An 18,844-nucleotide genomic window follows, 5' to 3' on the forward strand; every position below is an offset into this window, starting at 1 on the left:
TTCCTTTCTTTACTCTTCTTTCTTCTCCTTTTTCTTTTTCTTCATTATACTTTCTCTCTTATTTCTAAATCAAATTCACAACATCACTATGGCCATGATTAGACCCTAACCAACAAAAAAAAAAAGAATTTGGAATTTCAAAAAAAAAAAAAAAAACTGTTGTGCTTGTCATTTATTTCAAATGAGAAATTAATTGTGTAGGGGTGAATATCAGCTAATCTAGTTCATGAACTTTTTGGGCTTGGTTTGATGACTATAGTTGGCATAAAAAATATAGCTATTTTTGCCTTTATATTTCTTCTGTAATCTACATAGGACTTCTAGATTTTTTTCCCGTAGGTCAATATATTAGGGAATAATCACCATCCCATGACTTCTTTCTGTTTACTATAGGGTGGTGATTTCTCCAAAGGGAATGGTATGTTTTTTCCCCTTTTGGGCCCTGAACCTTCAATTGGTGCAGAGGACTCTTTAACTTCCAAACTCTAGCCCAGAAAAGTAAGGCACACAAACTTTTAATGTTTTGCCGGCATTGGTGGAGAGAGTATATATGGTAGATTAGTAGTATATATGTTTGAGTGTTTGATAAATGGTTATATGATTGGTTAATGATGGTAAAAAAAAATTTCTCCATGTAGACGAAAACTTTAAAGTTGTTCACACTGATGCTGGTCTTCTCTCGATGGCAAATAGTGGTCCTAATACAAATGGATCCCAGTTCTTCATTACGTTAAGAGAACTCCCCATCTTGACGGATAGTGGTCCTATTCACGCGCCTCGGCAGCGTGATTTGCACACAGTTTAGTCATGTCAATTGCAGTGCTTCCACATAGGCATGGTCAACGGTCAAAAGTGTTTATTAGTACCCATTTTGTTAAGTCTGAATGTTCAAATAGGAAAATCCAAAGTTCGTGTATCGGCTTTCAAAAGCCCTATAAGTTTAAGTGGTCAGGAAGCCATTACGCCATTTTTTTTTTACCAGCGATATAGTGTAATTTTCTGATGAAGAAGTATCACATTGAATGAATGTGGCTCTGCCACTGCCTATATATATGTTGGCATAGATAAAAAAAAAAAATCTGTCAGATTAATCTAGACAAGCGTAAGCTAATTTGAACATCATAATTATCAAAAGCGAAAAAAAATAAATAAGGGGGACAAGCCGCATTATTTAGTACCATACAGAGGACCCCACGAAAAGTCCTAAGAAAAAAAAGCCAAGTTGCAACATAATTCTTATTTGGGATTCTATAAATTAAGAAGCTGTGCAGCCTATTTGAAAAGGAAACACTCTCTTCTATTATACAGCAAATTAAAGACAGGAAAAATCATGCCTTGCTTTAATGTTTCAACTAACGTGAATCTTGATGGAGTAGACACTGCTCCTTTCTTCTCTGAAGCCACCAAAGCTGTTGCTTCTATCATCGGTAAACCCGAGAAGGTACGTATTCTCTATCTTCCTCTGTACGAGCAAGTTAGGATCGACTATATAAATTTTTCCTCAATATTTTCTTATACATATATGTCTCGCTATTTTTTTTTCTCAGCACGAGTTTTTCATTCTACTTTCTACTTTCTTAAAGAGGAGTATAAGATTCATGTAAAAGGTGAGGTTTGTAAATAGCTCATGTTTTAACAACTCTTATATACTCTCCGTTTCATTTTATGTTGGCTGTGTTTGCTTCAGGCCGGACTTTACGAAGAAAAAATAGTAGACACATATACTTGCCGAGTCAGAAATTTTAGTAAGGAGTGTCAAAATATTTTTAATTTATCAGAAAAGGCTATCCCGGTGGCTCCGCGGCCATTGGATACATATCAGAATTACTTTTAAATGACATATTTATGATTATATTCTCAGGCGATTGATACTGATAGGAGATGTCTATTTTACCATTTTAAAGTTGTAATTATTAGAAAACTAGCAGGGCCCCTTATTGTTTGTCTGTCGTCGATTGATTTGTGTATTATCAAGTTGTGGAGATGATTGAAGTGCGTTGTTTAAAATGGTTCACACTTTTCTTATCCAAAACAAATGTCCAAAGTTGATGAAACCTCATTTTCAAAGATGCTATTTAAATATTATCCAATATTTATTTTAATTTAAAATTTTGAACTAAAAATTTTAATTTCAAGATAATTTAGGACGTTTTTATCCTGAAATTTTAAATTGAAAAACAAAAATTCAGAACACCTGAACTTTAAAATGGCTGCATGATGTCATTTCTAAAAAAGAGTCATGAGTGCAACTTTTGGACCCAATATATCCTTGACCAAAATGAATGGCCACCGAGGGTTTGAGGTTATTTGAGATCCCTAGCAACTATGAACAAATTGACACACTTTTTTCAGGTTATAAAAACGTGTCCATTGTTATTGGAAAGTGACCACAAATTAAAAAACTCTTTTGAGTTTTGACCATTGTATTATTTTCTCCACTAGTCGTGTCTGGCAATATTTAGTGGAAAAAATATATACTCCATTTGAAGTTACAGTTGAAAAGATTACTAATTGACCATGTTGGATATGACCTTCACTTGAAAATAAGTTTGTGTAAGTTGAAAATCCGTGAGAAGAAACAATTATTGCACTTGAAATATACTACTCAAACTATTAATTCAACTTCAAATTCTATTTTTGAATTAGAAGTTGAAATACTCAACAATATTGTTATCTAAACACTGAATCGCAATTTTTTAACAATATTTTAAAGTATTATGCATGTCCAAACGACGTAATCAGGTGCGTAATAGATACTATGATAAAAACTATATGCATGCAAGTAAATGCCTTTGTCAGCATAAATCAAATAAGAAATTAATAGATAAAATTAATATTAAAATACCAGAATTAAAAAATGAGAATTTGATAAAAGCTAAACTCTCTGGAAGAATATGTAACGTAATTCAGTGACTTCAGGTAACCTTGTCGTGTCAAAAGGCTAATGCACGTCAAAAAAAAAAACGCATGGGCGAAGGATATATTGAGGTGAGGGTATGTTGGAAATATCCTCTCTACCTCTACAAGATAGGGGTAAGGTTTGCGTATACACTAACTTTTCCAAACCCCCCCACGTGTAAAATTACATTGAGTATGTTGTTGTTGCATGGGCGGATCGGAGGATACTACGACATGAGTCTTATTATTTTTAATTGTTACTATTATTATGAAGCAACATCAAATTGACACTTTTAGCCCGCGCCAAAAACTATTTATATGTGATAGCCGAAAAGTATATAAAATTGGTATAGTTTTTTATATAATACAGAATGTATACATATATATACAAAAAAATATACATTTTTTCGATTATTATTTTCAAATCGGCTATATAATATCATTTTTCCTTTTCTTTATGGTTTCAAGATGTTATTAGACTTTTAACCAAAAAAAGAAAACGAACACTTAGTGTTTTGACTTTTACATGTATGTGTTTTCACAGTTCGTAATGGTTGTACTGAAAGGATCAGTGAACATATCATTTGGAGGGAACAAGGAACCAGCTGCATTTGCTGAAATTGTATCAATGGGTGGCATTAACTCGGATGTCAAGAGAAACCTTATTGCTACTCTCGGCACCATTTTGCAGAATAATTTCTCCATTCCCACAACTCGATTCTTTCTCAAGGTCTACGATACAACAATGGCTACCAAATTCTCCAAACTCTAATTTTCTCAAACCAATATATATCACTGTCATTTTCATTCTCCTTTTTGTTTGCAAAGCAATGCAATGAAAGCATGATATAGTGATTTTATGTAAGGTCAATCCACCTTTCCCATTTTGTTTTAAAGTTTTGGATTTAGCTTCTCGCGACAATTTTGAGGTTTCTTGGTGGTGATTATGGGTGGCAAACGGAGGATCGGGTCGAATATGGAAAGGCCGAAAATGGGCAATGCAAATGAATAAATTATCCGACTCGACTCATATTTAATACATGAATTCTTGAATATGATCACTTTTTCGAGAATTCCTAGTCTCTCAAACTCGAGGAACCCCAATTTGAGTCTTTACAAAAATATACAGGTTAAATTCATTAGTTATCCATTTTCTAAGTGAATAATATTTGATCCATTTTTAAAAAATTCATTATGTAACCCATTTTTTTAGTGGATAGTATGGATGGATAACTGTTTTTTAAATCCATTTTGCCACCACGTGATTTTAGCAAAAACATTTAGAAGAATTAACCTAAATAGCTTTTCATCCAACTGCTTAAACTAAAAATAACCGAGAATAATTCATGTATAATATGAGTATAACCATGTATAATCTATGTATATAGATGCTAGGAAAAGTAAATAGTGAATTTGATCGACTATTTGTGTAAACATCCTACAAATGTAAGTGCAGGGAAAGACACAAAACATTGAATATCCACCCTCCATATACTAAATGGTTTTCCCTTGGCAAGAGCATAATGTTGTGAAAGGAACTAGAGATTTTCCTAAGAGTGAATTTGTGCAAAAGATGGGTAACAACGCTATTACTTAACTGTACTATCAGAAGTTCTACAGGGTTTGCCATTTCTGATGTCGATCCAACAGACACAACTCTGCTACTTCCCAATGTTAAGTGCTTTTAGGCTTCCAAAAACATTTAGTAACCCTATTCACAGTTGTAAAATGCAAATATTAAACTCTTTGAACAAAGGATGCCAACGAAGATGCAGCTTCTGTACTTCGAAAACAGAACTCAGTCTTCCAATACTATAGCTGAGCAGAAACACCTTTTCCCTATTCCCCTCAAGTTGGGTGTTTGCCAACCTTGACCCTCCTTATAACATTCGATCTGCAATCATGATCGGAGAGTTAGCTAGCAGGAGCAACACGTGTACATAATGGAAACTTAGCATGACGAAAAACAATGAAATAAAAGTTTAAATTATAAACACTATTAGTGTAAGGAATTTTTACATCACCATTGTCACTTTTACCTATAGTAGCAGGTAACCTGTCTAATTTTCAAAATTACAAATCGCATATTTTAAAGTGGTTGATAGAGTAAAATATTACTTATACTAACGGCATATATAACTTAAACTTATTAAATAATGATACGCACCACGTCTACAACTTCCTCACCAGGTTGAACCCCTCCAATCACATAAATGGACTCATGTAGAACAACAGCTGCTGAATACCCTCTCGAGTGCTTCATTGGCTCCCCAACCATCCATGTTGCAAGACGGGGATCATATATCTCAGTGTTAGGCACCATTGTAGACCCATCGTACCCACCAAGTGCGTATCTGCATAGCAGTTGTGAAGCTAAAAGTAAATAACAAGATGATATTCATCCCAAATGGGAAAGGCTACAACATAAGGCATAGCACCTGGTCCCTGGTCCCAAACCCCATCCCCAAACCAGAATAAAGAGGGTGACTACAGGAGAATGCACCTCCTACTCCTTTTGGTGGCATTATAATATTAGAAATGCAATCAAAAAGCACGAAAATGATAACAACTTACAACTTCCCGTCCAACACAGCCAATGCATGGCATCCTCTGCTCGTACTCATATTCTTAATTTTTGTCCAGGAATGTTCTCTGGGATCAAATCTTTCAGCAGTCCTGTGATAACATTTGATCAGAAAGGAGTTAAGAGAAGAGAGCAGAAAATTGTAACAACAAAATAAATGCCTTTACACATGCACTTTTGCAGAATTCCTTTGACTAAAATTCGCGTAATCAGCATTACGAGACCAACAGATTGGAAAACCAAGTCTCCTCCTTGGGGAAGATATTAACAATTATAAAAGTGATTGGAGACATGAGGTACAATGTCAAGTATCATTCAAACATACAGTTCAAAGAAGGCGCCAGAATAAGAAAAAAGGCAATTGCATAACTTACGCCAGGTAATTGCTTCCATCATATCCACCAACAGCATATAACGCACCATTGAGTTCTGCTGCAGCAAGAGAAAATCGCTGCAAATACACACTCATGGAAGATAAAGTCATGCTTCTGTAAGACAGATAACAGTAAAAGCAAGTAAATGGAAACATATATGAGAAATTACTTAAGAACAATAATGTAAAACAAGATAAGTGAAGGTCCTGATGTTTAAACTGTTGAAGTTTGGCAAAATGCCAAAGTCCCACATTGGTTGGGAGTTAAGTTTGGGGGGATTTTTCCCCTATAAAAGAAGGCCTAATGTTTAGGATTGAAACACACCTCTCATTTGCCTTCTCATCTGTTTAAGGCATTTGTATCTTCTCTCTTTAGTATTATTTCACTTGTATTTTTGGAGTGAAATAAAATATTGGTTGTGTCCGAGGAGTAGGCAAAATTAGCCGAACCTCGTAAATTCTGGTGTTCCCTTTATTATTGTTTTATTGTCTTATTTATTATTTGGTGGCTGTCATAATTTTTGGTATAGTAGTTGTGACTTATTCACACTATATACATTTGGCTTCCGCAACAATTGGTATCAGAGCCAAGGTACTGTCTAAGTATGCTCTGTGGTTGCAGCATAGTCTGATCTTCCACATCAGAAAAGATTTATCTTGGTAACTGAGTCAAGGTTCTGTCTGAGTATGCTCTGTAGTTGCAGCTTAGTCTGATCTTCTACATCAGAAAGGAAATAATCTTGATTTGTGTCGTCAGCTATTAAATAATATTTGTGTCAAATATGGGGGACAATAAACAAGAAGAATCTACATCAAGTGTCAACAATACGTCATCATTGGCATCTTCGCTTATGACAAGAATTGTGTCAAATGCGAAATTTGCGGTAGAAATTTTTGACGGGTCCGGACATTTTGGGATGTGGCAAGGCGAGGTTCTAGATGTCCTTTTTCAACAAGGGCTAGATCTGGCCATTGAAGAAAAGAAACCAGATGTTATTGGAGAAGAAGATTGGAGAATTATCAACCGTGTTGCTTGCGGTACCATTCGATCCTACCTTGCTAGAGAGCAGAAATATCCATACACAAAGGAAACTTCTGCAAGTAAATTATGGAAAGCACTGGAGGATAAATTTTTGAAGAAAAACAGTCAAAATAAATTGTACATGAAGAAGAGACTGTTTCACTTCACCTATGTTCCTGGTACCACGATGAATGAACATATCACCAGTTTCAATAAGTTGGTCACAGATTTGCAAAATATGGATACAACTTATGATGATGGTGACTTGGCCTTAATGTTGTTGGCGTCACTTCCTGATGAGTACGAGCACCTTGAAACTACTCTACTCCATGGAAATGACGAAATTTCTCTCAGAGAAGTTTGTTCAGCTTTGTACAGCTATGAACAAAGAAAGCGAGAAAAACAGAAGGGCGGAGAAGGAGAAGCACTGTTTGTGAGGGGTCGTCCTCAAAATCAAACGAGGACAAAGAAGGGAAGATCCAAGTCAAGATCCAGACCCAGTAAAGATGAATGTGCCTTTTGTCGAGAAAAAGGGCACTGGAAGAAAGACTGTCCGAAGTTGAAGAATAAGGCCAAACATAACAATGGAAAGGCTATTATGGATTCAAATGTAGCTGATTGTGATGATTCAGACTTCTCATTAGTTACAACAGAGTCATCAACATCATCAGACATATGGTTGATGGACTCGGCTTGTAGCTATCATATGTGTCCCAACAGGGACTGGTTCATGGAATTTCAAGAAGGAGAATATGGAGTCATCCACACAGCGGATAACAGCCCTCTTACCTCATATGGCATTGGTTCAATACGATTAAGGAACCATGATGGAATGATCAGAACATTGATAGATGTTCGATATGTACCGGATTTGAAGAAGAATCTCATCTCTGTGGGAGCCCTAGAATCAAAAGGGTTCAAAATCATTGCAGAAAATGGAGTGATGAGAGTATGCTCCGGTGCACTAGTGGTAATGAAGGCTAATCGGAAGAATAATAATATGTACCGCTATCGTGGCAGTACAGTTATTGGGACAGCGACAGTAACATCCAGTGACGACAAAGAGGCAGAAGCAACCAAGCTATGGCACATGCGCTTGGGACATGCTGGAGGAAAATCCTTGAAAACTCTATCAGATCAAGGATTGTTAAAAGGAGTAAAGGCTTGCAACTTGGAGTTTTGTGAGCATTGTGTTAAAGGGAAACAGACAAGGGTTAAATTTGGTACAGCGATCCATAATACTAAAGGCATTTTGGATTATGTACACTCTGATGTTTGGGGTCCTTCCAAAACACCTTCATTGGGTGGGAAGCACTATTTTGTAACCTTTGTTGATGATTTTTCCCGAAGAGTATGGGTGTATACAATGAAGAGCAAAGATGAAGTGTTGGGAATTTTTCTCAAATGGAAGACGATGGTGGAGAATCAGACAGGCAGGAGAATCAAGTGTATTCGCACAGACAATGGAGGTGAATACAAAAATGATCATTTCAATAAGGTCTGTGAAAATGATGGCATCATCCGACACTTCACTGTTAGACATACACCACAACAGAATGGAGTGGCAGAACGTATGAACCGGACCTTGCTGGAGAAGGTACGGTGTATGTTGTCCAATGCTGGCTTGGGCAAAGAATTTTGGGCTGAGGCAATTACATATGCATGCCACCTCATTAATCGTCTACCATCTGCTGCTATTGATGGCAAAACACCATTTGAAAAATGGTACGGAAAACCTGCTGTAGATTATAACTCTTTGCACGTGTTTGGCTCAACTGCATATTATCATGTGACAGAGTCAAAATTGGATCCAAGGGCAAAGAAGGCTATTTTTATGGGAATTACTTCTGGAGTCAAAGGATATCGCTTATGGTGTCCTATGACAAAGAAAGTAATATTCAGCAGAGATGTTACCTTTGATGAATTTGCTATGGTAAATAAGGTAACAGAAGATACCAAACAAAATGAAGGTGCTTCTAAGCAGGTGGAGTTTGAGGGAAAATTTATTTTTCCTACACAAGAAGCAGAGGAGGAAACAAATGAAGATTACCCTCTGGAAGGAGAGCCAGTAGAGGAGATTCCAACTCAGGAATCTCAACAACAACTTGAATCAATAGCAACCAGCAGGCCAAAAAGAACAATAACGAAACCTGTTCGTCTCATAGAGACGGTTGCTTGTGCAACCTCAATTGTAGCTGATGATGTTCCTACTACTTATAAAGACGCTGTCCAAAGTTCAGAAGAAGATAAGTGGAGGATTGCCATGAATGATGAAATACAGTCCCTTCATCAGAATCATACATGGAGATTGGCCAATCTCCCGAAGGGAAAGAAAGCAATTGGGTGCAAATGGGTATTTGCAAAGAAGGAAGGATTTCCTAACCAAGTAGATGTTCGCTACAAAGCAAGATTGGTGGCCAAAGGATATGCTCAAAAGGAGGGAATTGATTACAATGAAGTGTTTTCTCCAGTTGTAAAACATTCCTCCATTAGAATTATGTTGGCTTTGGTAGCACAATTGGATTTGGAACTAGTTCAGATGGATGTAAAAACTGCGTTTTTACATGGAAACTTGGAGGAGGAAATCTACATGACTCAGCCAGAAGGATTCAAAGTTGCTGGAAAAGAAAATATGGTGTGCAAACTTGAAAAATCGTTGTACGGATTGAAACAATCTTCTAGACAATGGTACAAGCGATTTGACGAGTTTATGTTGCGGCAAGGGTACAAGAGAAGCAAATACGATCATTGTGTGTATTTGCACAAGCTTAAAGATGGTTCTTTTGTATATCTTCTCCTATATGTTGATGATATGTTGATAGCTTCCAAGAATTTGGAAGAAATTGATAAGTTGAAGATTCAACTGAAGAAGGAGTTCGAGATGAAGGATTTGGGTGAGGCAAAGAAAATTCTTGGCATGGAGATAATTAGAGATAGACGTTCAAAGAAACTCTGTTTATCTCAAAAGGAATATTTGAAGAGAGTACTTCAACGTTTTGGCATAGATGACAAGACTAAGCCAGTTAGTACTCCACTTGCTTCCCATTTTAAGCTAAGTACTACTATGTCGCCAATGGATGAAGCTGAACGAGAGTATATGTCAAAGGTACCATACGCAAATGTTGTTGGTAGCTTGATGTATGCAATGGTTTGCACAAGGCCTGACATTTCACAAGCTGTTGGAGTTATTAGCAGATATATGCACAATCCAGGGAAGGAGCATTGGCAAGCTGTGAAGTGGATTCTACGGTATATTCATAATACTGTAGATGTCGGGTTAGTTTTTGAGCAGGAAGACAATCAGTCTGTAGTTGGATATTGTGACTCAGATTTTGCGGGTGATATGGACAAACGAAGATCAACTACTGGTTATGTGTTTACTTTTGCAAAGGCACCAGTTAGTTGGAAGTCTACTTTGCAGTCAACAGTTGCTTTGTCTACAACAGAGGCAGAATACATGGCTATTACAGATGCTGTGAAAGAGGCAATTTGGCTTCAAGGATTGCTAAAGGAGCTTGGTGTTGAACAAAAAGGTATCACAATTTTTTGTGATAGTCAAAGTGCTATTCAATTAGCGAAGAACCAAGTTTATCATGCAAGGACGAAGCACATTGATGTTCGGTATCATTTCGTACGCGAAATCATAGAAGAAGGTGGAGTCACGGTGAAGAAAATTCATACTACAGAGAATCCTGCTGATATGCTGACAAAGGTGGTGACTGCGGTCAAGTTTCAACATTGTTTGGATTTGATCAACATTGTTGAACACTGAAGATTGAAGATGAAGACACAACCAAAATTTGTTATTGAGAGAGAATTGAAAATGTGGAATTTTGCCAAGGTGGAGATTTGTTGAAGTTTGGCAAAATGCCAAAGTCCCACATTGGTTGGGAGTTAAGTTTGGGGGGGATTTTTCCCCTATAAAAGAAGGCCTAATGTTTAGGATTGAAACACACCTCTCATTTGCCTTCTCATCTGTTTAAGGCATTTGTATCTTCTCTCTTTAGTATTATTTCACTTGTATTTTTGGAGTGAAATAAAATATTGGTTGTGTCCGAGGAGTAGGCAAAATTAGCCGAACCTCGTAAATTCTGGTGTTCCCTTTATTATTGTTTTATTGTCTTATTTATTATTTGGTGGCTGTCATAATTTTTGGTATAGTAGTTGTGACTTATTCACACTATATACATTTAGCTTCCGCAACATAAACAAGGTCAAGGCAAGGAAACAGCATACTGTCTGAGTTACCGAGCACTGACAAGAATTCACTTGCTATTGGATTAAAATCGTTGCTAATCCACCTGCATAACTTCAGTTTGCAATTTAAGTTATCCTTCCTCTCATTTTTAGGTTTTCTCACTATTAATTAATTATAATAAGAGGCTGATAAGGCTTGACCAAGAGGCAACACATAAAGATTTCAATAAGAAAAAATGAAGCTCAAGGACAAGATGATCCCATATTGACTTCGCACAACTTTTAAGAGTGACAATAAACTCCAGAGCAATACACATCAACGTGCTAGTTGGAAATTTGACTTTAACCGAAATAAGCTTTCTCATCATTTCAAATTCGTCCATCTAAGCAAACAAGTTTCATCTTTTCATATATAGTTTGTTGTTTCTGAAACAAATAAATACTGGTACATGCAAATAAAAGGAGCAACTAAGTTAACCTTCTGCAACATGGATCTTGTAGAAATCCAACGCTCTACTAGAGGATCATACATCTCGACCTCTGAAAAGCAGTCAATCCCATTGCTACCGCCAATTGCAAAAATTTTGTCCTTCAAAGTAGCACCAGCTAAACTACCCTTTTTCTTATTCAAGGAAGGATGTAGGGTCCACTCGTTATCTGCTGGATTATATGATTCAACTATACAAAAGCAGCATAGCATCAGCATTAGCAACTTAAGATGCTAGAGAAAGTGGCACATGGGAGCAATGAGTGCTGGGGGCTAAAAACTATAAGATGTACCTGTGTCGTACCACAAGCTTCCAGTTCCGCCACCAAATACATAAAGCTCTCCACACAGTTTTGCAACTGAGGCATATGATCGAACTGAACTCATTGGCTTAAGAGACTTTAACACATCATTTGAAAGTGAGTATGACTCCAAGGTAGATAACCATGATACCCCGTCATATCCTCCGGCTAGGATGATTGACTCAGGATCCAGCAATACTTGATCAACTGGCTCAAACACTGTTTCATCAGCCAATTGACATGACGGAATTGAGGACTCAGGCATGAAATATTTATATTTTAACTGCTTAATCTCTTCTCTTGCATCGGCCTGAAATGCAAGGCAGATAACAGTCATCAGGAGTGCATTTCTAAAATGCACATCATGCATACAAGTGGTAAGTTCTTATTTACCAAAGAGGACAAGAATACAAAATTTCATCGTCAAAACGTGTAGATACAGTACAGCATGCACAATAAACACTATGAAGTGGGGAAAATACTAGAATTCCAGAGGCGGGCAAAAGGTTTGTTCACCCTTAGAACATCTAGATACAGCAGAATGCACAATAAGCAACAAGAGATACTAAATTCCCTGACACAACCACAAGGTTTTCAAAATACCAGTATTTTTCCTTCTTCTTCTTTTCTGATAAAGGAAACACAAGGTTTGTCTCATGTTTGACGCTAGATAATAACACTGGATCCACTTCTCAGTTTTCGTGAATACAAATATCATTTCCCCTTTGCATCCTGCAGCGCACCAAGAACCTTATTTCATTCCTTTTGGTTCATAATGTAACCTTAATTACACCATGACATCCGATTCCAAATTGTTGAATGATCAAATCCCCATTTCCCCCAAGTTATAATCTTCCAAGTCTCTTACAGCCTAAAGCTGATAATTTCTCCTCTACGACAACAACAACATACCTAGCGTAATCCCACAGGTGGTTCTCCTCTAAATATTCAATTTCCAGTATCTTCTTCTCACAACAATTGAAGCCCGACTTAAAGAGTTTTAAAGTAAACTAACCAGTTCTATAATTACTACTCATGTTACTTTTTGTCCTTCAGTATATTCATAGCACTAATAGAACCCATGAATCAGCCTATTAAAGCTCCACCACTATACCACCTAAAAACATTACTCCGATTATGTAAGGTATATCAACCATTCTCCTAGAAGACTGAGCCTATATCTGAATTGTTTGCACTTAGGCACAAGAATCTCATCTAATTTCACCCGACCTACATTTTTCTTACAGGGGGCTAAATTTGAAGTGCATATATTCTATCTCACTTCTACTTATCATTAAGCCTTTACTTTCACAGTTCTATCTTTTGGTCGCTAATTTAGTCAATTAAAATAAATATCATTTGAAAACAGAGTAACTTTCTCATACGAGTTACTCAAAAAGATAATTTTCTGGTGACAATATCCCTATCATCTTCTTTCAGAAATTAGGCTAGCTTTTCTTAGATGCATACATCCCAATGAATCCTGAAGACCATTGGAAGCTATTGCTTGTTCTGATTGTTTCATTTACTTCGAAAGAGGAGACAAATGTCAAAATCCTTCTGAAACTCCTTTATTTTGTTTGAAAGATGACAGACTGATGACTTTTCACAGTCAAAAGTGGTAATACAAATCCTTGGGTTGCATATGGACTCCAGTGTTATATGAAAATGTGTTTTCTTACTTATGCCAACACACCTCCACCTACACCCCTCCCCCTCCCCCAACACACACAAAAAAATAAAAAATACCAAACGGAAAAGGAAAAAAAAGGAGAGGAAAAGATCAGATCTCTGTATTCATCCATTGTTCCAAGATATTTAACATAGTGCATGTCTTCTGCGGCCATATTCTCCAATAGAGACAAACCAAGAAGGAATGCAATTTCAGCACAGAATAGATATGGTACTATAGCTCTGAGATTGCATACCAGCTTCTGCTCCAAACTACACATCTTATGAGTTTGCGCCTCCTTAGAAGCTTTCAATTCTTCCATTCCTTGAAGCAACTGTAATCAAAATATATAGTTGAAGTGAACTAAAATTCCATCAATCAGCAGATACTACAAGAAGATGAAGTACCTGAGCTATAATATCAGGATAGACAGCCAAGTCAGACGAGCTTTCTTCATTCTTTTCCTCTCTCAGTGTCTGTGTTTTCTGAAAAGTTTCTTGCCCAATCTTTACATCATTTATAGTGGCATTCGTCACTGCATTAGTGCTTTCCTCTGCATGCCCATTTATAGAGGTCCCCGAGCATTCATGTTGAATAGCCAATTCTCTAATTTCCGTGTGTATAAGATCCTTATCATATAATTCTACTTGATTATCTAATGGTGCCTCCAGCTGCTGGTCAGCGCCATTAGGACAAAGAAAAATGTCTCCCCCACCAAAATTCCCATTTAAATCAAGTGGGTTGACAAAATTTTCTTTCAAGTCTTGTGGCTCGGATTGACCATTTTCCTCTCTATTGTCTTTTGCCGGTAAACCTTGTATTATATTTCTCCATGTAGTTGCATTCTCCGGCATGCAGCTGCTTGGAGCAAATGCAAGAGATGAGAGCTTGGAGATCAATTTACCAGCTTGAACATGATCTAGCTCAAATAAGAAATGGTTCTGATTGTAATAGTTATCCAGAATTATAGGTTTAAACAGACTTTCTGGAAGTGGTTGGCACTGCAGACGGACACGCATCTGAACCTTCATTTATAGACAGGAAAACAGCAAACTTTTAACAGAAGATACTTCTGTGGACAAACAGGAAAGCATAAACAAAAGAAAATAAACCCGAAGTAAAAACCATGACATAAAACCTGAGCAGGATATAGTGTTCTTCCAGAACCGTCCTGTGTCCAAGCATATGGATTGATAGACATTGCTCCAGAGCTTGCAGCTTCAAAAATACCATGAAGCTCCTTATTGCTGTAGTTGAACAAAAACAGTGGCAGACCTGGATCTATGTTCTTCACATATGAAAAATGTTTAGCAGGCAAACCTAAAAAAGAAAAAAGGAAAAAAAAGAAAGAAAGATAAGCAATTCGATCAAAGGACAAAAATAAGAAGAAAGGAAAGAGATATATAACAATTTCCAGCTCTCATGTGATAGTTAAAAGGACATTTAAAGCTAATTATCAAACCATATATATGCCTTTACTCCTAAATGTCCTAAATACTATTGTGAAAGGCCAAGCGGTCAACTTATTAGCACCCAAATAACTAACCAAATAGCTGTTTACATAGACATTCTTTCATGGTATCATTCGTGCAACCAAATATGACACCGCCAAGTTTTCTTTTCGTCAAGTATCTAAAATCTCCAGTGTAGCTTGTCTGGTTGGGTAGTGATGATGCAGAATCAAATACAAAGGTCTGCGTTCTTCTCCCTGCTCCCATCCTGAAAAATTAATATGCATAAAACTTACTCATCATGACTATAACAGAAAAAAAATCAAAATACTATTACAAGCAAGCTAACCCAATTGCATGCTAATGTTTTTTCAGGAAAGTTTATGTTATAGTAAATTGTATTTAAAAACAAAAAGAGACAGAGATGACACAGCCACACAGGAATTCAAATTGCTTAAAAGAGTCCTACAAAGTGTCACATAAAATTCCATAAATAGTACAACAAGAGGTCTAGCAAAACCATTTGAAAACGAAAAAAAAATAAAATTACAACATATGAACATATGTCTCCACTTGTCTAGTAATTTGTTTATTTTGGTGTTCAGAAGTCGAAGGTAAATATCATTGGGACGCTAAGAACGACTACAACCTATAGCTCACCCCTGTTTCCGCATTTACCACCCAAGAGAGCATGATCATTTTTGCCACCCACACTGTGCCCTAACTATCAATAAAGTGGGACAAATTTTGTGGGAGACCAGGCTTTAAATCTCAACATAGGCAAAAACACTAGGTGTTCCGCTTACTACGCTTTTTTGGAAGAATTACCGGATACATGTGTAGCGAAAAATGAACTATGGCAGACCAGGGTTCAAATTCTAGCCGGAGCCTGGAGCAAAAAATATTAGGTGATTTTTTTTAATAATGATTATTCCACCAGGTACAAAGACTTGTTGTATCCGGGCCAATTTGCAGCACATATCAACTATTCCATCAGATACCTGCTATCTCCCACCAGTACAAATACCGTAACTCTGTCTCCCAAAACTTAGACATGAGAAAAAATCACCTAATATTTTTTGCATCTACTAAAATTTGAACCGAGACCTCGTGATTCTTCTCCCACTTCATTGACCCTTGGGTGCTCATTAGGTGATTTTTTATATTTTTCTAGGACAGAGTTAACCACAAGCTGGCTTGAACACCGCCATTATTAAAAGAGCAAGAGAGAGCATGATCATTTTTTGAAAAAATCAAAGGTATAACTATCAAAAATTCAGCAACGTAACACACGACGATATGAAAAACATTTCACAAAATATAGACATTTTTTTATGTTCCTTGACAACAAAAAATTCACCAAATATTATGAACTTAGAAACCCACGTTTTAAGCTCCAACTCAGTGATCGATGTTTCCAGTGAAGCAAAATGTGATGGATTCAGAGTATAAAAGTATGGTTAATGTAGAAAGACAGAACAGAGACGTGAAAATGTAGCTTAAGCAGAAGAAGGAAAGACGACAGACCTGGCAGCAATGGAAAATGCAGATAGTCTGAAAAAGGAACTGCCAGTGTAGTGGAGGAGCGAAACAGACACGTTAAACCCCAACTTTATAAGTACAGGGAAAGAAAATGACAACTTTATTATTTATTTAAGTTCTTTTTATATTGTTTCAAAATATTTTATAAACCTCCTTAACATACAAAAATTGTAAATTACATTCTTTGAAGGCGTAATAGCTTCATGACCACTTGTATCGGTTTGTAAAGCCGATACATAAACTTATATTTTTTCTATTTGAACACTTCAACTTGACGGAATAAATATTAATAAATATATTTGACCATTGACCAAGCCTATGTGGAAGTAACATAGCTGACATGGCTAAATTGTGTGCAAATCACGCTGTTAAAATGCGTGAATAATTTTATTTTTATTAAAAAAATATTAGAAATAGAATAAAATATAAATAAGAAAGGGAAAAAAAAAAAGATCTTTCTCTTTCCCCTTCTCTTTCCCCTCCCTCCCTCCTCTCTCATCTTCCCAAGCAACTCCTCCGTCCTGTAAACGTTTTTCATTTTCTATCCTACTTACCCCCCTCCTTCCCCGTTTCTTTTTCTCTTTCTCTTCCCCATTCACTAAATGGCTCATGCATAAGGATGGCAAGTACAAATCTAATAATAGTCCAAATTGTTATGCGTTGATTTACTGGAAAAAGAAATGTAAGACCGAATATCAAATTCATTAGCATCATTATCATCTGGTTCTTCTTGGCCGTCACTGAGCTCTTCCAGATCGGATTGGAGCTGTTTTGGGGAAAATCTAGGATTTGCATGTGGGGCTTAGCGAAGAAGCCGTCAATATGAGGAGGGCAGGGTTTGGAATCAAAGTCGAGTAGTTCTCGGGAGGGACTATCCCTGTCCCATTGTCTATTGGTGAGGTTTGGAGTTTGGACGAAGCTTTCTTATAGGAGGAAGAAAATGATGGTGATTGAAAATGGTTGAGGTTTAGAGTTGTTGGATAGGTTGTGTATGGTGGAGAAAAAAGAGAACGAAAAAGAAATTAAAAAATTTAAAGATTAATTTTTTTTCTAATAATATAGGACCCACAAATCCACATGTCATATAATAAAGACCAAATATGTGACATGACATTCATGTCAGAGCGATTGACGAACATGTTCAACAGAAAGTGTTTATTAGTATTCATTCCGTCAAGTTGAAGTGTTCAAATAGGAAAAATATAAGTTTATATATTGGATTTACAAACCGATACAAGTTTAAGTGGCCAGGAAGCCATTTCACCTTCTTTTAACTATGTTAATTTATAGTGGTCAAACGGGCTGGGTTGACCCCGGGATCGGCCCGGCCCAGACCGGTTGAAACCTGGACCGGACCGGCCCGCTACTTAGGCTCTGATACCAACTTGTCACGACCCTAAACCCCAAACCCGATCATGATAGCTCCTCTCGTGAAGACAAGGCCAGCCAACTATTCCCAATTCGATGTTAAATAGCTAAACAACAAGAAAACAGTTTAAAACATGATTTTATAATACTAAGTGGCAGATAATATCATAAATATGCGGAAAGACAACCCAACACAGCCTGATACTGGGTGTCACTAGTCATGAGCATCTATATAACCTAATACAAGTCTGAAGAGTCTACAAATTATTACAAACATCTGATAAGAGATAGAAAAGATAAAGAGGGAGAAACACGGGTCTGCGGACTTCAAGCAGCTACCTCGTGAACTCCGAATGTTCGCCGGGAGCTCTCAACTCGCTCTGGTAGGATCAGCAATGACTGAAACTGCACACAAGGGTGTAGGGAGTAAAGTGAGTACTCAAACTCAGTGAGTAACAAATGTAAATAAACACTGAAAGCAAGAAATCACGTAAGGTACAAAGCATTCTATAATGAAGCAGTAAAACCATTTAAAATCAGTAAAAGATAGGTAAAATTCTTTAAGTCAAATGTAGTTTCATGAAAAGCCTTTTTCAATGATTAAGCAGGTAATTAACTGTCAATTATGAAAAGTAAACACCCAAAGGCTCGCCCCTCGGGCACAATATCAACAAATCCGCCCCTCACACAACATCTCAGAATAGTACCAACCCCTCGGGCAATCACATAGAACAATACTAGCCTCTCGGGCTCAATCTCATATCACAATGGGCCCCTTACGGCCCAAGCGCAATATCAAGCCACCTCGTGGCATCATCACTAGGCCCTCGGCCTCATGTCAAACAAGCCACCTCGTGTCGTACATATCTCAGGCCCTCGCCTCATAAACAGTATCAAATGTTTCCTCACAACATAGGCTCTCGGCTTTACTCTGTCAAAATCCTCACAA

The 18,844-nt window shown here is 37.0% G+C and overlaps 2 protein-coding genes across 3 annotated transcripts; one reads left to right on the forward strand and one right to left on the reverse strand.

Moving 5' to 3' along the window:
• Positions 1–1,256: 1,256 nt before the first annotated feature.
• LOC104231564 (uncharacterized) lies at positions 1,257–3,769 on the forward strand. The gene is made up of 2 exons (XM_009784578.2): positions 1,257–1,441; positions 3,443–3,769. Exons 1-2 carry the CDS (start codon positions 1,331–1,333, stop codon positions 3,668–3,670), a joined length of 339 nt encoding a protein of 112 aa, XP_009782880.1. The 5' UTR covers positions 1,257–1,330; the 3' UTR covers positions 3,671–3,769.
• Positions 3,770–4,292: 523 nt separating this feature from the next.
• LOC104231566 (uncharacterized) lies at positions 4,293–16,584 on the reverse strand. 2 transcript variants are annotated; one of them, XM_009784579.2, is made up of 11 exons: positions 16,513–16,584; positions 15,081–15,253; positions 14,673–14,854; positions 13,942–14,559; positions 13,791–13,868; positions 11,854–12,172; positions 11,552–11,751; positions 5,857–5,933; positions 5,473–5,574; positions 5,066–5,252; positions 4,293–4,792 (listed from the first exon to the last, which is right to left on the reverse strand). In XM_009784579.2, exons 2-11 carry the CDS (start codon positions 15,250–15,252, stop codon positions 4,697–4,699), a joined length of 2,031 nt encoding a protein of 676 aa, XP_009782881.1. In that variant the 5' UTR covers position 15,253; positions 16,513–16,584; the 3' UTR covers positions 4,293–4,696. The 2 variants fall into 2 exon arrangements, with proteins under 2 accessions (XP_009782881.1, XP_009782882.1); XM_009784580.2 differs by having other exon boundaries at positions 16,372–16,566.
• Positions 16,585–18,844: the final 2,260 nt, after the last annotated feature.

The sequence above is a fragment of the Nicotiana sylvestris genome, chromosome 12 (genome assembly GCF_000393655.2).
Source record: "Nicotiana sylvestris chromosome 12, ASM39365v2, whole genome shotgun sequence".
Lineage (NCBI taxonomy): Eukaryota > Viridiplantae > Streptophyta > Magnoliopsida > Solanales > Solanaceae > Nicotiana > Nicotiana sylvestris.

What these genes read in the sequence shown, in the direction of transcription:
- LOC104231566 (XM_009784579.2), bottom strand. Translation starts at nt 15,252, where the DNA reads ATGGGAGCAGGGAGAAGAACGCAGACCTTTGTATTTGATTCTGCATCA. An exon ending in CAAGATCCATGTTGCAGAAG is followed by an intron (nt 5,934 to 11,551) that starts GTTAACTTAGTT and finishes GTGTATTTGCAG; the next exon opens with CGATTTTCTCTTGCTGCAGC. An exon ending in GTGAGGAAGTTGTAGACGTG is followed by an intron (nt 4,793 to 5,065) that starts GTGCGTATCATT and finishes TCATGATTGCAG; the next exon opens with ATCGAATGTTATAAGGAGGG.
- LOC104231564 (XM_009784578.2), top strand. Translation starts at nt 1,331, where the DNA reads ATGCCTTGCTTTAATGTTTCAACTAACGTGAATCTTGATGGAGTAGAC. An exon ending in TCATCGGTAAACCCGAGAAG is followed by an intron (nt 1,442 to 3,442) that starts GTACGTATTCTC and finishes GTGTTTTCACAG; the next exon opens with TTCGTAATGGTTGTACTGAA.